Source organism: Musca domestica, unplaced genomic scaffold (genome assembly GCF_030504385.1).
Source record: "Musca domestica strain aabys unplaced genomic scaffold, Musca_domestica.polishedcontigs.V.1.1 13, whole genome shotgun sequence".
Taxonomy (NCBI): Eukaryota; Metazoa; Arthropoda; class Insecta; order Diptera; family Muscidae; genus Musca; species Musca domestica.
The window spans coordinates 14,692,050-14,714,887 of NW_026712172.1; the positions used below are offsets into that span (position 1 = coordinate 14,692,050).

The window sequence follows — 22,838 nt, forward strand, 5'->3', positions numbered from 1 at the left end:
TAGACGCGATTGGCGGTCAACAGCTAGCAGCTGATGAACCGTCTGGACTTTGTAGGGAAAAATCTTATAATCTTGTACCAAAATTCGCTCTAAAGACCGTCGACTGATACCCATTTGCGTGCCACGTCGTCTGCTCAATGTCGATGACATCCTCGGCTGTAGCAGCAGTATTCTGTGTAGAGCTGATACTCCGAGGTCTGTCACGCCTGCCAGCATCTTTTGCTGTACCAGTCTCTTCGAGGCGAGCGGCTAAACGTCGTAGTGTTTCACCAAAAAACGTTGAACCAGGCCAGGAAATCTGCGACGAAATTCACGTTGTACCAAATTTCAACCACCGATTATTGGTTAGATAAATAGTCACCAATATTCCGCGGTTTCACATATTTTTACCACAAAAATATCACAACAGAACTGTCATTAGGGACCAATCGTAAAATTTATAGCATTTTCTGACAGGAGTATAACTTTTGCGCCACCCTGCACTTTCCCGGTGAACGAAAGACCAAATGACAAGTTAGGGACCAAGTGACAAGTTGTGATACTTATCTGGTGCCTTAAAAGGTTAAAAAAGAGGACTTAGGATTTTTTGATGCCCCGAAGGACCATTTTTGCTGTAACGAAATTATTTCAGACGTCGAAGGACCACTACATTGAAGAATCAAAAAATGTATTTTTATTCATAAGGAAGTTTCAATGCTTGTTGTAAAATATAAATGATTTTCATGGCGAAGGACCATTTTCCTACAAATATCATTACTCCAAAATGTGTCCATCTTCTTTTCAAAGTTGATATGAAGTTTTTTATTTATTTTTATAGTTTTTGGGGATCCTGAAATCCAAACGACAATTTCTAATATTTTTCTGTTGCCTTGAAAGATCATTTTTGCAGTAATTTTATTATTTGATACGTCGCAGGACCATTTTATTGGAAAACCATAAAAAAGCATGTCTTGATAAGGAAACTACAACAGTTTTCAGATTTTTTATTATTTAATTCGACCTCTTATTTCGAATTATTTCCAATCCAATTTAAATAGAGCTCGAGGTCTTCTTTGGTGTTTTTACTTATTTATTAGTTTCTTCAAAATTTTATTGGAATTAGATCGAAAATTACTAGTTTTCATAAAATAAAAATAATTTTAATGTTGAAGAAATATTTCTCTTCAGATTTCGTCATTCCAAAATAAGTTCTTTTACCGCACCAGGTTGATATGAAGTTTTTAAATTTTTTTACAGTTTTCTACTTAAGACCAAGCGATTAAAGCGTGTTTTACATACAAATAAATTAACAGTCCTCGCTAGATTACTGCAATCGACTTCAAAATAGGGAGAGGTTCGCATATTGTTGTGATAAAAATTTATTAACAACGACTTCAAAGATTTCTCTTCATAGAGAAGTCTTAGAGAGAAGTTCAAAGTCGAACAGACATTTAACTGCTTTACCAAAATATATCTCTTAATGCAACATCGAGGTCTGCCCTTCAGTTCCCCTAAAATGGACTCTCTGGAGTTCAGTTCACGTCGGCAGGACTATAAAGACTTCGACTCCTATAAAGACTAAGACTCTTTTCTGGACGTTTTGAATTGCCCCCGTCAATCTTTAATATGGGTATCTCTTGGACATCATTAAGATCTTCTTAGCTCGTACCAGGATACCACATAAGCGGTATCCTAAAGAATCCTTTAGCCCACTTTTAAATACTTAAGAATACACCTCTTTTGGATGCCTAGAATAACCTCCTTCTAGAAGCCAAAAAACTAGCTTCTAGACTTAAAAAAAAACTATTCTAGTCTTTAAAAAAACTCTTCAGCTTGCCTGTAAAGACTTCTTCCTATCCAATTCCATTTATTCGAATTCCACTGTTTCCTTGATAGTTACATGAAAAGAAACGAAAACGGATTTGGAAAAAAAAACTCGGTGAATAGCACAAATTTCGTACGACTACATGGCTTATTACCCCACTTTGCATGTTTTTTTTTTTCTTTCTCTGAGGATAGCTCAGAAAGAGAATCTCACCGAAAGGAAAACAAGAAACGAAATAGACATTCAACATTCGCGGAAATCTTTAGCGATTACATGCAACTTAGTTTCGAGACAACGATACATGCGACACATAAAATCAGGGGAGTGGAGGATAGGTGGTGAACGCCACATGGTCTGCGGGTTTAGTGACTGCTAGACATAGACAAGAATACGCCAATAAAAGTGAATATGCACTTTGTTTTGCTGCAATAACGTGTCTTATCTTAACCAGGTAAATTGCTGTAGAGCTGGACAAGACGCTGGCGGTATGAGACACAGGTGGGTGTTGAAGAATTTAATTGTATGGTTGGTTGTAATAGCTGCGATACGCTGAGCTGGGTGCATATGAAGGCGATTAAACAAGTGTTAACTATTTCGTCGGAAAAGTGGTGGAATGACAACAGGAACTACAGCAAGTGTCGAGAAGGACAATTATTTCGGATGAGCTGAAAGGCTACAAGGCTGAGAAGTCTAAAATAAGGGTTCTATATAGGCCAGCATATTCATATAGAAAAGCTGGAAGCTATGGAATTACTTATAGGTGAAGGCGAAATACAAATTCCATTATAGATGAGCGGAGAGGACACGAACTTCATTATAGTGGATCTGAACGCCCCGGCCACCTATTATGGGCGGGATGAAGTCCTGGGTGTCTCCTGAGTCGACTTGGAAGACGGGGAGCCCATAACAGGCGAACTGAAGTGCATGATTAAAGGTCATTAATTCCATCACAGTAGAGCTTACGCCGAGAGAATCTTGCTACACGAACTGAAAGGTCAGGGAGTTTATCATAATCGAACTGAAGGCCAGGGAGTCTATTTCATGGTAGTTGAAGTCCAGAGAATCTGTTATAGGCGAGCGGAAATACTAGGAAGTCCATCATAGGCCAGCTGAAATCCAGAGACTCTATTATAACAAAGCTGAAAGTTCAGGGAGTTCATCATAGGCGATCAGAAGGCTAGAGATACCCTTTTATCTAAGCCAAAACCCCAGGGAATCTATTGTAGACGAACTAAAGGCTAGAGAGTCTATTGAAGGCAATCTGAAGTTCAGAGAGTCTATTATAGGCTAGCTAAAAGACTAAAGAATCCATTGTAGGCGAACTGAAATGCATATCTCGATGTTGGATATATTTAGGTGTAGCTGCTGAAATGTTTGGTCTGTTCGAATTCTAAATTCTTAAGTGATCTGAGTTCAAAACGGTGTGAGCAGGTTGGTTCTGTCTCTAAAAAAACAAAAGATTTCAGTACGAAAGGATCTAATTTTTGATGAATTAGTAAATTAATATAAGTCCATGGAGTCGATTATAAGCGAACTGAGAGTGCTAATAGAAAGAGCTATAATATAGCCAATCTAAAGGCTTTTAGAGTCGAGCGGAAGGACCAGGAAGTATATCACGGGAGAACAGCAGGCCAGGGAGTCCATTGAAGGCGAGCGGAAAGACTGGGGAGTCCATCATAAGTGACCTGAAGTACAGAGAGTCTGTTAAAAGCGAACTGAAAAGACAGGGAAACTATCTGAGGGGAGATTTGGATTTGGATAGTCAAGCTGACGTCCTGAGAAGGCTTTACAGACTAGCGGAAGGTCTAGGGGGGTCTATTACTGGTGATCTAAAGGCCAGGGAAATTACTATAGACGATGCGGAAAGATTGGAGAGTCCATCAGAAGCGAGCTGAACCGCAGGGAGTTCATTATAGACGAGTTAAATAGCAGAAGGATTATTATGGACGATCTGGTGAACCAGGAAACCTATAACAAGTGAGGTGTAGGCCTAGAAGACCATTGAACTGGATTTAAATGGACTGAAAGGCGAAAGAACTCATGTTAGACGAAGCAAAGTCTAGAGCATTCATAGGGCCAGAAAGTTCATTATAGATGGATGAAGAGGCTACGAACTTCATTATAGGGAAGCTGAACTTCCCGACCACCAACTATGGGCGAGATGAAGTCCTGAGTGTCCCCTAAAGTCGACTTAGAAGATCGGAGAATCCCTTATAGGCGAACTGAAGTGCAGAGAATCTATTACAATTATAATTAAAGGTCATTAATGAAAGGTCTGGGAGTTTATCATAATCGTACTGAAGGCCAGAGAGTCTATTCCATGCGAGTTAAAGTCCAGAGCGTCTATTATAGGCGAGCGGAAATACTACGGGTCCACATTCAAATTAAAGTCCAGAGACTTCATTATAACCCAGCTGAGTTTAAGGAGTCCATCGTAGATGTGCCGAATGCCCGAGAAGCCTCTATATGTGAGCAAAAGGGCCAGGGAGATTATTCTAAGCAATTTAAAGGCCAGGAAGTCTATCACAAGTGAGCTGAAGTCCATAGCGGCTAGTATAGACTAGCGGAAAGACTTTAGAGTTCATAACAGGCGAACTGAAGCCCTATAGTCGAATCAAAAGACCAGGGAGTTTATTGTAGGCGAACTGACGTCCAGAGAGTTCATCATAAGCTTGCGGAAAGAGAAAGGAGTCTACCATAGGCAAGCTAAGGTCTACAGAGTCGACCATAAGCTAACTGGAACTTAGTCATGAGCTTGCGGAAGGCCATAAAGGCTTTTATAGTCGAGTGGAAAGACCTGGAAGTCCATTAAAGGCGAGCTAACGTCCAGAAAGTCATTGTGAATTAGCTGAGAGGTCAGCGAATCTTTTGTAGGCAAGCGAAGGAACAGAGAGGCCTTCATAGTTGAGCTGAAAGGCTGGAGAGTGCATCACAAGCAATCCGAAGTTCAGAGAGTCAATTATTAGCTATCTGAAGAGTCAGGGGGTACACAATAGACGATCTAAAGGTCAGATAAAATATCTTAGGCAAGCTGAAGTTTTTTATAATTGATCTTATTGTCTGGAGCACACTAAAGCGACCTCAAAGAACAAGGAGCGTGTGATATGTAAGTTGAAGAACATGTGACCCATGATAGGAGAGTTTAAAGACTAGAAAGTCTATAATAGGCGAGCTGAAGCACAGTATGGGCAAGTTAAAGACCCGGAAACCCATTATAGAGGATGCGAAATACGAGAGAGGCCATGATAGGTGAGAGATTAAAGAGCTTATGTTAGGCGAACTGAATGTTTTCCATTTTAGGAGAGCTTAAGGCTCTTTTCGATGAATATGAGCAGAAAGTTCAAAGAGTTCATTTTATACAAGCTGAAAGTCAAAGAGTTCATTGTAGGCGAGCTGGAGGCCATGGATTTTTTCTGTGCGAGTCTAAGGCTCGGAATCTCACCATAGGAGAACTGATAGTCTAGAGAGTGTATATAAGACGAGCTGAAGGCCAGGAGAGCTAATTTTAGGCAAAGTTCGATGCAAGCTAAAAGACAGTCCATTATCTTCAAATTAAAATGAAGTACATCTTTTCTGCTTACTTTATTAATTACTCGAAGGACCAAATATCAACTATAGGCAATTGTCTAAGGCCTCGAAGGACCAATTTACTTGTAACTATTATTCAAGCTGCATAGATCAGTTTTTTCATACTTTTCTTGACGCGAGGACCAATAGATTACCCGTCTATATATACGTACTTATTTATTGATTTTATATGAAATTTTAAAATCTAAATTGGCTCGAAGGACCATTTTACTTTAAATAAAACAATTTATTAAAATATTGAATCTTTAAATGCTTACCAAACTTACCTGTGGTACAGTGTGAAACTAAAAACTTATTATAGCTATAAGATAATTTATTGGACTTTTCGCTCCATTTTTTTCACTTAAATATATATTGTTTGGTGGAAATGTATCTTCCCTTCTTTGTTATGCTATATTCCTTTGTCGCGAAGGACCATTTTCAAAATTTAATTATTCTGTTGTATCATATTTTGATAGAATTTTAAAATTCCGCCACTTACCTATTTCACTATACATAGTTGTATTTAATGCTATTTCCATTGGACAGGAGGTATCTGAATCTTCTGGTTCTTCCGGCAATGTTGGTGGTCCATCCCAGACAATTTTTGTGGGACGACGGACACGATCTAAACGAACGCGGGGATATTCATTGCACATGATATCGGTTAACTGGAAAAATTATTGGCATACAATTATTTTGATAGTAGGTAGAAAATGGGGTTACAAAAACAAAGCACGAAACCTTAAACCAAAATGATAAATTCTAGTAAAACTATAAAAGTAAATTAATTTTTGGATAAAAAAAGGGCTAAAACTACTTGATTAAAATAATTTGGATGGTAACAAAGCTTAACTATAGGCGACGAAAAAATCCGAAATAAAAAATTTTCAAAACTTTTGAAGAAAGAAATAAAGTTAAATTATTAAAAATAAATAAATATATTTTTTTAAACTAATTAGCATCTAATTTTAGCTATTGCTGTGAATTTTATTTATTTGATAACGAAGGACCAACAGTTTTTTTGGTTTGTGGTTAAGCTAACTTGGTAATTTTCTTCATTCCTCTTCTGCTAGATGGCGTTGTCTCCGTTGAAACTGACAATCTGATTTAATTAGCACCAGAGACATATAAGACATAAAGATGGGAAATTTCATTGCTTTGGTTCAATAGATGGCGCTGGTAGCAGAGCATAGAATTATGTTATAATGTAACAGAGCTGACACTTTTATGGGGATTTTACTGAATTTTATCCATTAAATGTGCACCGAAATGTTCTGCAATACGTTTTTGAGTTTATATCGATCATATCTGTCATATCTGATTTTCTTCTGGAAATTTTCTTTCTTTCTGTAAATTTTCTAGTGTATTTTTGGCATGACGTCTGCCATCTATTACCTGATAGAAAAACTAAATGACCGTATGCATTTTGTCGAATGTGTATATTTTTATGTCTTTGTTAGCTCTCAGCTAATTTATGTGACTACTTTTGTGAATATTATTTATTTGAGAGAATCATGAAACCTCTATTTACATTTATGTACCACTTTTTTCCGACAGTCTCTGTAAATATTTGACGACGTCATGGAATCCCTACCATGTCGAAGGACCAATAATAATATTGTTTTGAGACTACAACATTGCAACTTAGTATGTAATATACAACTAGATGGTGAAAATTGCCTCATTGCAAACTGGGTTTTAAAATGGGTTCTCAACTCAGTAAGGATAAAATATAGAAATATAAAAAAATCTAGAGATCATTTGATTTGATTTAAGGCATTTAAGGCTAAATTCCAAGGAAATAATTCAGAAATAAAACTAAACAAATTTTTATAAACTATTTTAGCACCTTATTTTGACAGCTGCTGTTGACATTATTTATTTGAATGTAATGGGGAAACTTGCTACGTCGAAGGACCAAAAGTCATATTGGTTTGTGGCTATGCTAACTATGCAAATTCATTCATAAATGTAAAACCAGATGGCGTTGACACCTACCTCTTTTAAATCTGAGTTGTCCGAGTAAAAACTTCATTGATTCATAAGAAATAAATCGGAAAAACAAATATGAAAAACAAATTTTAACAACTATTTTTACTTAGGATATTAGTTTTTAATTTATCATGGAAGCTACTATATTTAAAGGCCTAAATTGATTTGTGTCTAAACTAACTATATGAACTGTTTCATAGGTTTACTAGTATATGGTGTCGACACATATTTCATTTGAGTTATCTGATTTTGTTGGTCCTCGGCTCGCTATGGATTAAAATATATATAATTTAGATTTTATTTATTGGTGTACTCCATGGAAACTACAGGGTGAGATGAAAAAACTGCAACCAACTTCAGAAAATTATTCCAGTGACAGCTCATTATATTGTTTACAAGCGTACAAAAGCATTTTGGTGAGAATTTTCCAGAAAAGAAGTTATTCGTGATGGAACTCAAGCGATTTCTTTATATTTGGCTGGAAAACCACAAGTGGCTATCGTTAGATCACTCCAGCATTTAAATGTGAATAAATCTTTTGTGTCTCGTACCATCGCTCGTTACCGTGATACTGGTAGCGTAGCCCGACGTCGAGGAAGTGGACGGAAGAAAACAGCAACATCAGCAGAAATGGTTCGAAAATTAAAGAAGCGACTTGATCGAAACCTGCGTCGCAATAGCCGAAAATGGCTCGTGAGCTGAACATATCGCAATATTCCATTCCGCAAATATTGAATAACGAGCTCGGGGTAAAGCCATTGAAATTTCAAAAACTGCAAGAACTTACACCGCAACAGGAAGAAAATAGACTGAAAATATCTAAAGAGTTGCTTCGATTGGCCGAAAGTGGTGATCTGCCGCATTTGGTTTTCTCCGATGCCGATGAGAAAACATTCGTTGTTCAGCAGTTTGTAAACAAACAAAATGATCGTATTTAAACGTGCCAAAGAGGTCAGCCGAAAATGTGCATCTTCGGTTGGCCACCAGAACACAAGCGCCGGCCATGGTGATGGTGTGGGTCGCCATAACAGCCGATGGTCGCTCTCCGCTCGTATTAATCGACCGTGGCATCAGAATAAATGCCGAATATTATCGCGAAAATATTCTGAAGGGTGAATTTAAGCCTTGGGAACGCATTCCAACAGGATTCGGCACCATCGCACTCAGCACGCGTCACCTAAGAATGGTTGCAAAATGAGGTTCCTCGCTTCATTTCCAGCGCACAATAGCCACCAAAATCTCCGGATACCAATCCGTTGGACTATTGTGTTTGGAGTATTTTGGAGAGCAAGGTTGGCACTAAAAAATACCAAAGTGTCGATCACCTCAAGCAAGCGCTTCGCCAGGAATGGGCCAAAATACCGCAGAGCAACATTCGGACGGCGTGTGACAGTTTCATTGCCAGTTTGAAGGCCATAATTCGTGCCAAAAGTGACTTATTCGAACAAATCTGAACTTATTCTTTAATTTGATGCCATTTCCGACATTTGCTTTCATTGAATAAAATTAAAAAAAAAAATGTAAAAATTATGGCGTTTGACTTTGTTGCAGTGTTTTTATTATCTCACCCTGTATATATAATTTATAATTTATTTATTTGCATACTCCGTGGAAACTATGTCGAAGGACCAAAAGTCACATTAGTTTTTGGCTAAACTAATTTGAGAATTCATTACCAGGTGGCGTTGAAACTTTTCTCCGATAAACTTATTTATCAATTACGGCGAAAATATTGAAATAAACAAATATTTTATTAAAAAAGTTAAAGCCTATAGTCCTTCGTTCCGATTACAGACATTTGAAGGAATAGTAAACCCTACTCAGGTGCTATTTATTTGAGAGCACCATGAAAATTTACTATGTCGAAGGACCAATAATGGCGATGGTTTGTGGCTAGATTAATATGACAATTCGTTCATGAATATATTACTAGGTGGCGCTAACACCTGTTTCGCTAGAATAGCTTTTTATACGATCCAGCATAGTATGGAGGGTATATTAAGTTCGTCATTCCGTAATACCTCGAAATATACATTTTATACCCTACAATGTACATAAATTCTTGATCAGCATAAAATTCTATGTCGATTTAGCGATGTCCTTTCGTCTATCCGTCTGTGGAAATCACTCTAGCTTGTGAACGCAATGAAGTAGGTTGATAAAATTTTACTCAAATGTATATTATGTCTACAGGACTTTTGATATTGAAAATGGGCCATGTAGGTCCACGTTTCGGTATAGTCCCCATATAACGGTACCTCCCGATATTCGGTATATTGATGATTTTAGTGACATTATTTATCGGAATTGTTTCAAATTTAGTACTTTAAGTTCGTTATGGATACTACAGCCTATTACAGAAAATTATCCATGCAGGTCCACGTCTTCGTATAGCCCCCCATATAACGGTACCTCCCTATTTTCGGTATTTTGATGATTTTAACGACATTATTCTCTGGAATTGTTTCAAATTTGGTACTTGAAGTTCGTAATGGATATGACAGCCTGAGACAAAAATTGTCTCTGCCCGTCTTTGTATAGCCCTCATAAACCAGTACCTTCCGATATTCGGTATTTTGATGATTTTAGCGACATTATTCACCGGAAATGTTTCATATTTGGTATTTGAGGTTCGTAATGGATACTACAGCCTTAGACAGAAAATTGTCTCTGCCGGTCCACGCCTTCGTATAGCCCCCATACAACGATACCTCCCGAAATTCGGTATTTTAATGGTTTTAGCAACATTTTTCAACGGAATTGTTTCAAATTTGGTATTTAAAGTTCGTAATAGATACTACAGTCTGTGACAGAAAACTGTGTATGCAGGTTCAAGTCTTCGTATAGCCCCCATATTACCGTACCTCCCGATATTCGATATTTTGACGACTTTAGCGACATTATTTAACGGAATTGTTTTAAATTTGGTGTTTGAAGTTCGTAATGGATATTACAGTCTACGACAGAAAATTCCGCAGGTCTACGTCTTTGTATAGGTCTACGTCTACGTCTACGTCTTTGTTTTTTTTTTTTTTTTTTTTTTTTTTGAAAATTGCCCATTTCCAAATGGTGAAGGGTATTCAAAACTTGTTAAAACTTAAAATGAAATTGAAAATAAATTGAAATTTATGAAAATGTCTATAAAATAAAATGTAATTATCTTACAAAAATGTTCTACAACTCAAGAGGAAATCACAAAAAATCTAAAACTTATTTAAGAAAAAAATATTTTATTTTAACAATTCTACCCACCTCCTTTTTGGGTGTAGCCGACAATATCTACAGGTTTTTTTGTGGTGATATATTTTTATATATAGCCGCAATAGTTTAGCATAATTTTTTAAAACGATTTTTAAAAAAATGTATATTTGTGTGTATGGGTGTTGAAGGTGTATAAGGTGAGTGTGTATGCGTGTGAATTTTGTACGATTTTTTTTTAAGTGTAGACAATGATTTTTTGTTTATGTGTGTATTTTTTAGAGTGTATAAGTGAGTGAATGAGAGAGAGAGAAAAAGAGTATAAATGTAAAGAATATTACATTAGTATCTGATTATTTAGCATTTTCAATAGCAATAGTCTACTGTTTTAGAATGGAAATTTTCGATTACTGTGATATACAGTGGAACCTCAATTGGAGGAATAATTAAAAAAAAATATTTAATAAAAAAGAATCCCTTTAGAATAAATCCTCCAAAATCTAGAATCTTTATGGCTCTTTCTGATCCCTTGGGTTCCGAATTAGTGATTTCTATTGTACGCTTCCTGAAAATCTCCATTATGGGATTCGATTTCAAGGTTGGTATTTTTGATTTATGTAAAATAATTTCTATTAGATAGAGGTTTCCCAAGGCCCAAGACCAGTTCCACTGCATATCAACAATTAATCAAAAATGTAATAATTTTTAATACAATTATTAAAACATTGCATCACTTACCGATATTTCTTCACTACAATATGCGGTGAAGGCCTGCTCATCCTGCTGCAGTACACAGTAAAGGGGTCCCCAGGGCAATGTGACTTTCTGTTTGCGTGTTAATTCACCTTCAGTTTCTGGAATAACAAAGGAAAAGGATAAATTAATATTTTTGAATGGTTTTAAACAAGTAATAGAGCTATAAGTTCGGCCGGGCCGAAATTTAAATACCCTCCATCACTTGGAACGAATTTGACAATTTTTTATAAATAAAAAATAATAAAATAAAATCCGTTAAAAATTCTGTTAAAATCTTAAAAATACCGAATGTAGCCATTATATTAGGGTCTATAAGACGACCTCGGCCTGAATCATCAAAATACCGAATATTGGGAGGTACTATTATATAGAGCTATACCAAAACGTGCACCTGTACAGACAATTTTCTGTCATAGGCATCTGTAGTCTCCATTACTAACTTCAAATACCAAATTTGAAGTAATTCCGGTAATAGTGTCGCTAAAATTATACAAATACCAAATATCGGGAGGTACCGTTATATGGGGGCTATACGAAGACGTGGACCTGCAGAGACAATTTTTTGTCATAGACTGTAGTATCCACTACGAACTTCAAACACCAAATTTGAAACATTTCCGCTGAATAATATCGCTAAAAACATCAAAATATCGAATATCTGGAGGTACCGTTATATGGGGGCTATATCAAAACAAGGACCGGCACAGAAAATTTTCTGTCATAGACTGTAGTATCCATCGCGAACTTCAAATACCAAATTTGAAACAATTCCGGTGAAAAAATGTCGCTAAAATTATCGGGAGGTACTGTTATATGGGACTATACGAAGACGTGGACCTGCACAGACACTCTTCTGTCATAGGCAGTAGTATCCATTACGAACTCCAAATACCTATTTTTAAGCAATTCCGGTAAATAATGTCGCTAAAATCGTCAAAATACTGAATAACGGGAGGAACGTTTATATGGGGGCTATACGAAGACGTGGACCTGCACAGACAATTTTTTGTCATAGGCTGTAGTATCCACTACGAACTTCAAACACCAAATTTGAAACAATTCCGATGAATAATGTCGCTAAAATCATCAAAATACCGAATATCGGGAGGTACCGTTATATGGGTGCTATACCAAAACGTGGACCTACTTGACCCATTTTCAATACCAAAAGTTATGCAGACATAACATAATTTGAGTAAAATTGTATCAACCTACTTCATTTCGTTCGGAAGCTAGAGTGATTTCCACAGACGGACGGACATCGCTAAATCGACATAGAATTTTATGCTGACTGGTGTGCACGATAACTCTCTATCTAGTCCAAACTTGACACATCGTAATATTATTATCGAATTTAGATAGAGTTTGGAAATGGGAAATATTGGCCCTCTGATACCTCTCACACAAAATGTCAACATTCTCAAAGAAAAAGGGAGGGAAGGGATAATCTGATTTTGCTCCAACTTTGCAAATCCTAATATTTACATCAGTGCCAGGTCAGGTGCAAAAATCGGCCGACTCTATCAAGTACCTCCCCCACAAAGGGTCAACATTTTGAATAATTATAACTCTTTTAAAATGTGATGTAAGTCTCCGATTGTCTTCAAATTACACACATCATAATATTTTTATTAAACCAAGGTATGGTGTGAAGGTGGAATATAGCGGTCCACTCCTTTTGGTACCTCACCCACAAAGGGTGAAAATTGTGAATATTCCTGAAGCATCATTCAGACTTGGGACTTCTCAATAGTTCAATCAACACAACATATGGTATAAATATGGTGGAGATCGGACCATTCCTTCTGGTACCTGCCACACAAAGAGTCAAAGTTTTGAATAACCAAAACGGCCATAAAATTCAAAATAAATATTCGGTTCTCATTAAATTTTGCACAAAGCATTATTTCTGCTAACACAAGATCTGCTGTAAAGATGGGATATATCGGTTCACTCCTTCAGGTACCTCCCCCCACAACGGGCCAAAATTTTGAATAACCAAAATGGCCATAAAATTCTAAATAATTATTATTTCTACTAACACACGATCTTCTATGAAGATGGAATATATCGGTTCACTCCTTCAGATACCTACCCCACAACGGGCTAAAATTTTGAATATCCATGAAGCTCATAAAAAGCGAAATTAACATCCGATTCCATTCAGACTTGATACATCTCAATATTTTCATCAGCACGAGATCTGTTATAAAGATGGTAGAGGTCGGACCATTCCTTCTGGTACCTCCTCCACAGCAGGCCAATGTTTTGAATAACCAAAACGTTCACAAAATGCGAATTGAGCATCCGATTCTGTTAAAATTTCACATATCCCAATATTTCTACTAAAACAAGACCTGGTGTGAAAATCGAATATATCGGACCACGCCTTCTGGTACCACTCCCACAAAGGGTCAATATTTTGAATATTTATAAAGCTCATATTAAATTAACATCTGATTCCATTCAGACTTGGTACATCTCAATATTTTTATCAGTACAAGATCTGCTATAAAGATGATATAGGTTCCTTCTGGTACCTCCCAACACAAAAGGGTCAAAGTTTTGAATAACAAAAACGGTCATAAAATTCGCAACAAGTATCCGGTTCTCTTCAAATTTGGCACATCCCATTATTTCTACTAACACAAGATCTTCTGTGTAGATGGGATATGTCGGTCCATTACGAACTAGAAATACCAAATTTGAAAAAAAACGGTGAAAAATTCCGCTAAAATCATTAAATTACCGAATATAGGAAGGTACCCTTATATGAGGCTTTACGAAGATGTATAGGCTGTAGTACCCATTACGAACTTCAAATACCTCCATCACAAAGGGTTAACAATACAAATTACCAAAGTGCTCATAAAATGCAATAAGTATCCAGTTCTCTTCCAATTTCACACATTTCAATATCTCTACAAACACAAAATTCGATGTGAAGATAAGAGACATCGACACACCCCTTCTGGTATCTCCCCCACAGCGCAGTCAAAATTTTGAATAGCTGAAACTCTCATAAAATGCAAAATAAGCATCCGATTCTCTTTAAATCCCACACACCCAATATTTTCACTAACACAAGATCGGGTGTGAAGATGATAGATATCGCCTCACCCCTTCTGGTACCTCCCCCACAAAGGACCAAAGTTTTCAATATTCATATTTATCTCATAACTTTTGAAACAAGTCAGCGATTCCTTCCAAACTTGGTGTATCTAAATATTTCTCATAACCAGCGATCTGATGTGAATATGGAATTTATCGGCCCACTCCTTCACGTACCTCTCCCACAAAAGGTTAAAATTTTTTTCATAAACTTAAGAATAAATGTATGATTTTATTTAATATTTTGCATATCCCAATACCCTTTATCAGGATTAGATGATGTGAAATACATCGGCATGGTATTCTTCTTCAATTTAATTTTATTGCCAGCACATGGTGCCTCTATCCACTCATCAGCAAACTCTTCCCATTTGCAACACCATGTCTTGAAATATTTAGCAGCGCCATCTCTTTTAGAAGCATATTACTACTTTACAATCTAGCCTATTCTCAAACCTTCACATGATGGCTGAGCTATTCCCAGTTGTGAATGCAAAACTATTATCAGTTGATGTTGAGAACAGTTTTCGTTACAAGCAATTGTCAACAGAGGTCCCATCAGGGTTGGGCCCATAATAAAAAAACCATTCACAATAACAATACTTATTTAACTTTTTGTAAAAAATAAAAAAATATGAATTTTCAAATATTTTCTTTGAGAATTACCAGATATTGGAAAGTGGCCACCCCAATCTCCGGATATCGGATCCGTTGGACTATTGTGTCTGGAGTATTTTGGAAAGCAAGGTTGGCACTAAAAAATACTAAAAGGTCGATCACCTCAAGCAAACGCTGCGCCGGGAATGGGCCAAAATACCGCCGAGCAACATTCGGGCAGCGTGTGATGGTTTGATTGGCCGTTTAAAGGCCATAATTCGTGCCAAAGATGACCAATTCGAACAAATCTAAACTTATTGTAAAATTTGATGCTATTTCCGATATCTTTGCTTTCATTCAACAAAATTTTAAAAATTAAAAAAAATTTTGTTTTTTTTTATCTCAGCGTAAAATTTGGTCAGCACAAAATTCTAAGTCGATTTAGCGACCCGTCCGTCCGTCTGTCCGTCTGTGGAAATCACTCTAGCTTCCGAACGAAATGAAGTATGTTGATAAAATTTTACTCAAACGTTTGTTTCTTCTGCAGTTATTTTGGTATTGAAAATTGGTCATGTAGGTCCACGTTTTCGTATAGCCCCCATATAACGGTACCTCCCGATATTCGGTATTTTGGGGATTTAAGCGACATTATTTACCGGAATTGTTTCAAGTTTGGTATTTGAAGTTCGCCATGGATACCACAGCCTATGACAGAAAATTGTCAGTGCAGGTCCACATCTTCGTATAGGCCTCATATATAAGTATCTCCCGATATTCGGTATTTTGATGATTTCAAATACCAAATTGTTTCAAATTTGGCAGTTGAAGTTCGTCATGGATACTACAGCCTATTACAGAAAATTGTCTGTGCAGGTCCACGTCTTCGTATAGCCCCCATATAACGGTGCCACCCGATTTTTGGTATTTTGGTGATTTAAGCGAACTTATTCACCGGAATTGTTTCAAATTTGGGATTTGAAGTTCGTAATGAATACTACAGCCTATGACAGAAAATTGTCTGTGCAGGTCCATGTCTTCGCATAACCCCCATATAACAGTACCTCCCAATATTCGGTATTTTGATGATTTTAGCGACATTATTGACCGGAATTGTTTCAAATTTGGTATTTGAAGTTCGCCATGGATAATACAGCTCATGACAAAAATATTGTCTGTGCAGGTTCACGCCTTCTTATAGCCCCCATATAACGGTACCTCCCGATATTCGGTATTTTGATGATTTTAGCGACATTTTTCGCAGGAATTGTTTAAAATTTAGTAGTTCAAGTTCGTAATGGATACTACAGCCTATGACAGAAAATTGTCAGTGCAGGTCCACGTCTTCGTATAGCCCCCATATAACGATACCTCCCGATATTTGGCATTTTAATGATTTTAGCGACATTATTCAACGGAGTCGTTTCAAATTTGGTATTTGAAGTTCGTAATGGATACTACAGCCTATGACGGAAAATTGCCTGTGCAGGTCCGCGTCTTCGTATAGCCCCAATATACCAATATACCTCCCGATATTCGGTATTTTGATGATTTTAGCGACATTATTCACCCATTTTTTTAAGTTTCGCATTTGAATATTTTAATGGCTTATGACAAAAGTTGCCTATGCAGGTCCACGTCGTCGTATAGATCCTAATATAACGGCTACATTTGGTATTTTTAAGAATTTTACAGAATTTTTAAAGGATTTTATTTTTTTTGAAAATTGCCAAATTCGTTCCAAATGGTGGAGGGTATTCCGAATTCGGCCCGGCCGAACTTTCAGATTTTTTACTTGTCTTAAAAGGATTTTCTTGGCAAATTCTCTACAAACGTGGATTTCTTCAAAAAATTAGTTTTTTCAAGTCTCAAACTCCCTCAAACGTGAATTTCTTAAAGAGTATTTTTTTCAAAATCTCCACACACATGGGCTTTAAAGTCTGTTTTTTTCCCAAGGAATGCTTAACGTAGATATTTAAAAAAATATTTTTAATGATACCAAAAACGTATATTTTCATAAAAAAAATATTTTTTAGGAATAACATGTTTATGGTCTCCACAAACGTAGATTCTTTAAACAACCTTTTTTCGCCGAATATATTTTCAAAATTTTCCAAAAATTCAAACATACCCATTATAGCATCATCAACAGGTGTTTTATTTCTGTTAGAATTTTTCGTTTTGTTTCTTTTCTCACAACGATTTGTTTATTTCCTGGTCTTCTCTTCGCACATTCTTTGACTCGGCCATTTATCCAGATAGCCAGACAAGAGACAATAATAAGATACGAATTGATGAAGCCATAACTTTACAAACAATAGAAATCGTTTGGAAAATTTGAATTGTTAATCATTTCATTTTGTAATTAGGGATGGCGATTTTGAAAAAAAAAATCACGTTGGAGATTTTTGAAAATATTTCGAAATCGTTATCAGAAATATGTATTAGATAAGAGAAATTAGGAGGAATTTAAAAAAAAAAATCAAAGATTAAGAATTTTGAAAAATTAAACATTTTGAAAAATTAACAATTTTTGAAAAATTAAAAACATCGACATCCCTAATTTTTAATTGATGTGTACATTGTGCGAATATATGTGGCATGTTCGATTGAATATTTGCATCACAAAAACGAAAACTTTGCTAAAAATTATTTAAACAAATAAAATAACAAATATGGGTCATTCATTCGAAAAGAATGATGAGTTACGAATAAACACACAAACAACAGCAACAGCAAGACACACCGAACGACATCAATTCTATGTGGAGAATTTTCATTTTGAATAAACAAAATTTGCATTTTATTTTTCTTGGGAATGTGTTTTCCCTATTTTACAAGTAGTTGTGAAAACGGAAAGTTTCATTGGAAAAATGGAAAAAGTAATTTTCAGTTTTTTTTTAATAAAAAAAATATTATTTGATAGATTTCCTTAAAAAAATTCACAATTGTGGAGACTTTGTATAGATTTTCAAAAAACCAACGTTTCTTTATATATATTCTTTAAAAAATCAACATTTGTGGAGACTTGAATATATTTTCTTCAAAAAAAGAAACTTTCTTTAAAAAACCAAATCCAAAATCTAATTTTCATAAAAAAAAAATCAAGTTTGTGGAGACTTTGAATAAATTTTCATTAAAAAAGATCACGTTTGTGGAGACATTGAATAGATATAGAATAGAAAAAATCCACGTTTTTTCAGACTATGAATAGATTTTGATAAAAAAAATATCCACGATTGTGGAGACTTTGAACAGATTTTCATAAGAAAAATCCATGTTGTGGAGACTTTGAATAGATTTTCATAAAAAATCCACGTTTCTTTAAAAAAAATCCACTTGGAAAAAAACATTTTTTAAAAATCCACACTCGTGAAGACTTTGGTAAAAACAGTGGAGACTTTAGAAAAATTATTCTTTATAAAAATACTCGTGTTTAAATATCATGGAATTGCGAAGACCTTGCAAAAAAATGTATGGTGGAGACCACGACCATGTGGAGATTTTGAAAAAAAAACATTTTTTAAAACATCCGTTTGTGGAGACTTTAGAAAACATATTCTTTAAATAATCTGCGTTTGTGGAGACAGCAAAAAATATTTTTAAAAATCCATGTTTGTGGAGACTTTTGAATATATCTAGTTTTGAAAAAATATTCTTTAAATAAAATTTTTCATTAAAAAATCCCCGTTAGTGGAGAGTGTGGAAAATTATTTAAAAAAAAAATCTTTAAAAACTTCACATTTGTGGAGGCTTTTGAAAATATCTAGTTTGTGGAGAGTTAAAAAAAAATATTCTTTAAATAAAAAATTGTCTTAAATAATCAGTGTTTGGGGAGACTGCGAAAAAATATTTTTAAAAAAATTCACGTTTATGGAGACTTTTGAAAATATTCTTTAAATAAAAAAATCTTTTAAAAACCCACGTTTGTGGAGAGTTTGGAAAAAATATTCTATAAATAAAAAATATTCTTTAAAAAATCCACGTTTGTTGAGAGTTTGGAAAAAATATTCTTTAAATAAAAAAATTCTTAAAAATATCTACGTTTGTGGAGAGTTTGGAAAACATTTGTGGAGACTTTGAATAGGTTTTTTTTCCTAAATCCACGTTTCTTCAAATAATCTACAATAAAAAACATTCTTTAAAAATCCACTTTCAAATCCAAAATCCAATTTTCATAAAAAATCCATGTTTGTGGAGACTTTGAAAAAATTTTCATTAAAAAAATTAAGTTTTTTTATTAAAAATCCAAGTTTGTTGAGACTTTGATAGAAAAAATCCACTTTGGAAAACATATTCTCTGAATAAAAATTTTTCTTAAAAAAATCCACGCTTGCGGAGAGTTTGGAAAACTTATTCTCTAAATAAAAATTATTCTTTAAAAAATCCGCGTTTGAGGAGAGTTTGGAAAAATATTTGAAAAAATATTCCCTAAAAAATGGAGATTTTGGAAAAGATATTCTTAAAAAATCCACGTTTGTGGAGACTTTGGAGAAAATATCAATGTTTGTTTAGACTGTGGAGATTTTTTTTAAATGACATTTGTGAAGATATTGTAAAAGATATTCTTTAATAAGTTAAAAAGCCGTAAGTTCGGCCGGGCCGAACTTTGAATACCCTCCACCAGTTAGAACGAATTTGGCATTTTTCAAAAAAAAAAAAAAATCCATTAAAAATTCTGTTAAAATCTTAAAAATACCGAATGTAGCCTGCAGAGGCCACTTTTGTCATAAACCATTACAATATTCAAATGCGAAACTTGTATAAAAAATTCGGTGAATAATGTAGCTAAAATCATAAAAACACCGAATATCGGGAGGTACCATTATTTGGGGGCTATACGAAGAAGTGGACCTGCACAGACACTTTTCTGGCTTAGGCTGTAGTATCTATTATGAACTTCAAATACCAAATTTGAAGCGATTCCGGTGAATAATGTCGCTAAAATCATCAAAGTACCGAATATCGGAAGGTACTCTTATATGGAGGCGATAGCAAAACGTCGACCAGCATGACCCATTTTCAATACCAAGAGTCCTTCAGACATAATATACATTAGAGTAAATTTTTTTCAATCTACTTCATTTCCTTCGGAAGCTAGAGTGATTTCCACAGACGAACATCGCTAAATCGACATAGAATTTTATGCTGTATATTTCGAGGTGTTACAAACGGAATGACAAACTTAACAACCTTCCATGATTTGGTGGAGGGTATAAATATAACATTATCCGCAGTGTTTTAACCATGCTAACCAAATGCTGTGAAAATGCTATCCATGCTACCCAAATGCCGTGAAAACCGCACTATCCAAATGCTGTAAACATGTTATCCAAATTTTTTAAAAATGTGATCCACATTGCCCATATCCCCCTTAAAAATTCCATCCAAGTTATCAAAATGTGTCAAATATTATCCAATTTATTTAAACGATTTATCCAAATCTTTTCATCTATTTTTAAATTTTAACATCCAATCCTTCACTTAGCCTCTGTTCTCTGCAACTATTTATAGAATTCCTTTAAATCAGATTATTATTTCAGGATAATAGTTTCGATAATATTCACTCTACGTGTTTCAACCTCAACGGTCGTAAGGGAAAGGTATGGATTTGAAAAAAAAATCTCATTTATGTTTCATACAAATCGCTTGGGAAGTAAAAGTAAAAAATAAAGCACCAACAAGAACATAAAGCATATAAACCCACATTCGCATTCGGAATGTTTTTATGCTCCAATGAGCTTCTATAAAGAGTTCATTTCCGTAGCTGGCATTATGCTCGTTTAGTTTTTCTTTTAAGCGCAGCATAGTTGCGGTGTTTTGTGAGGGATGGGGTAGGCTTCATATTCACCATTAAGAACCAATGATCCAATACCCCCACTGCATTAGCAGAGATTCTAAGAGTTATGTGAACCCACCCACCCTGTTTTTATTTGTTTATGGTGGAGGATGAGGTAGGTTTTTTTCTAATTGAGATGCATTCCAAACCCACCCAGCTGTATTGATGAGCTGATAAATGAAAATAGTTTTGGATGGAAATATTTAAAAAATGTGGAATTGTAAATGTTCGAACTTTATGACTTAAAAAAACGTTCTCGAAAGGAGGTACTAAAAAAACTATTTTTTCCGTGGTCTCCACAAACGTACTTTTCCAAGAGTATTTTTCCAAAGACTCCACAAGCGTGCATTTTTATACCCTCCACCATAGTATGGAGGGTATATTGAGTTTGTCATTCCGTTTGTAACATCTTGAAATATACATTTTAGACCCGATCAGCATAAAATTCTTTGTAAATGTATATTATGTCTGCAGGACTTTTGGTATTGAAAATGGGTCATGTAGGTCCACGTCTTCGTATAGCCCCCCTATAATGGTACCTCACGATATTCGGTATTTTGATGATTTAAGCGACACTATGCACCGGAATTGTTTCAAATTTGGTATTTGAAATTCGTAATGGATACTACATCCTATGACCAAAAATTGTCTGTGCAGGTCCAAGTCTTCGTATAGGCCCCATATAACGGTACCTCCGGATATTCGGCATTTTGATGATTTTAGCGACATTATTCGCCGGAATTGTTCCCAATTTGGTATTTGAAGTTCGTGATGGATGCTACAGCCTAAGCCAGAAAAGTGTCTGTGCAGGTCCACGACTTCGTATAGCCCCCATAAAATGGTACCTCCCGATATTCGATACTTTGATGATTTTAGCGACATTATTCACCGGAATTGTTTCAAAGATAAAGATACTTCAGCCTATGACAGAAAATTGTCTGTGCAGGTCCACGTCTTCTTATAGCCCCCATACATCGGCACCTCCCGATATTCTGTATTTTGATGACTTTAGCGGCACTATTCACCGGAATTGCTTCAAATTTGGTATTTGAATTTCGTAATGGATAGTACAGCCTAAGCCCGAAAAGTGTCTGTGCAGGTCCACGTCTTTGTGTAGCCCCCGTATAACGTTACCTCCCGATATTCGGTATTTTGATTAATTTAGCGACATTATTCGTCAGAATTGTTTCAAATTTAGTATTTTTAACAGAATTTTTAACAGATTTTATTTTTTTGAAAATTGCCAAATTTTTTCAAAATGGTGGAGGGTATTCAAAGTTCGGCCCGACCGAACTTACAGTTATTTTACTTGTTTTTAATTAATTAATGCATTTGAAGTTTCTTTATCATTTGGATAACGTGGATAACCTACTTCTCCTATAAAAATAAACAAAAGAGTGGCTCCAAGCCCCTAACTCCTTTTCTCTCTTTCTAATTTTCTAAAATTTTACCACAAAATTTTTGAATAACTGCTGCCAACATTAAACGTCAATTAAACATTCAAAAATCCATTATTTGTAGAAAAAAAACCTGCTGTTAAGCCAGACAATAGAAACATGGCCCAAGGCATCTTTCAAAATTCATTTTTTTTTTTTTTGGGATGAACTTCATCAACGCCCCCCTTTACTTCTTCTGGAAGGGAAATGCAAACACACACACGCACATTCAAACAGTTAAAAACAAAAGTATTTAATAGCTCCAGGCAACAAGATGATGCCTGCTCCCAAAAATAGCCATCGATATTGTTGGTTTATGGATTTCAATTCCATTCTTTTTTTGTGGCTTAAATTTCGAAAACTTTTCTAATGCTTCTCTTAGCTTCACATAGGGATGCCATGCTGCAGCTCCTCCCCCTCCTATCCTTTTTTTGTGGCTTTAACCAGACTCAATTAGTTCTGGCTGATGATTTTGTCGTTATTACATTTTGTTGCTCTGTCTGCATTTCACAATTCTCTGGTCGGGGAGTTTATCCAA

General features: G+C 35.4%; 1 protein-coding gene across 1 annotated transcript in view; it reads right to left on the reverse strand.

Annotated features, from left to right (window-relative positions):
• LOC101887870 (ras GTPase-activating protein raskol) overlaps positions 1-22,838 on the reverse strand; it is a 414,153-nt gene that overhangs the window by 276,821 nt on the left and 114,494 nt on the right. Inside the window, exons 2-4 of the mRNA XM_059118645.1 lie at positions 11,303-11,418; positions 10,619-10,645; positions 5,874-6,042 (exon numbers count right to left, since the gene is read on the reverse strand). Coding sequence (XP_058974628.1) covers positions 5,874-6,042; positions 10,619-10,645; positions 11,303-11,418 — 312 coding nt within the window. The remainder of the gene's footprint in view (positions 1-5,873; positions 6,043-10,618; positions 10,646-11,302; positions 11,419-22,838) is intronic.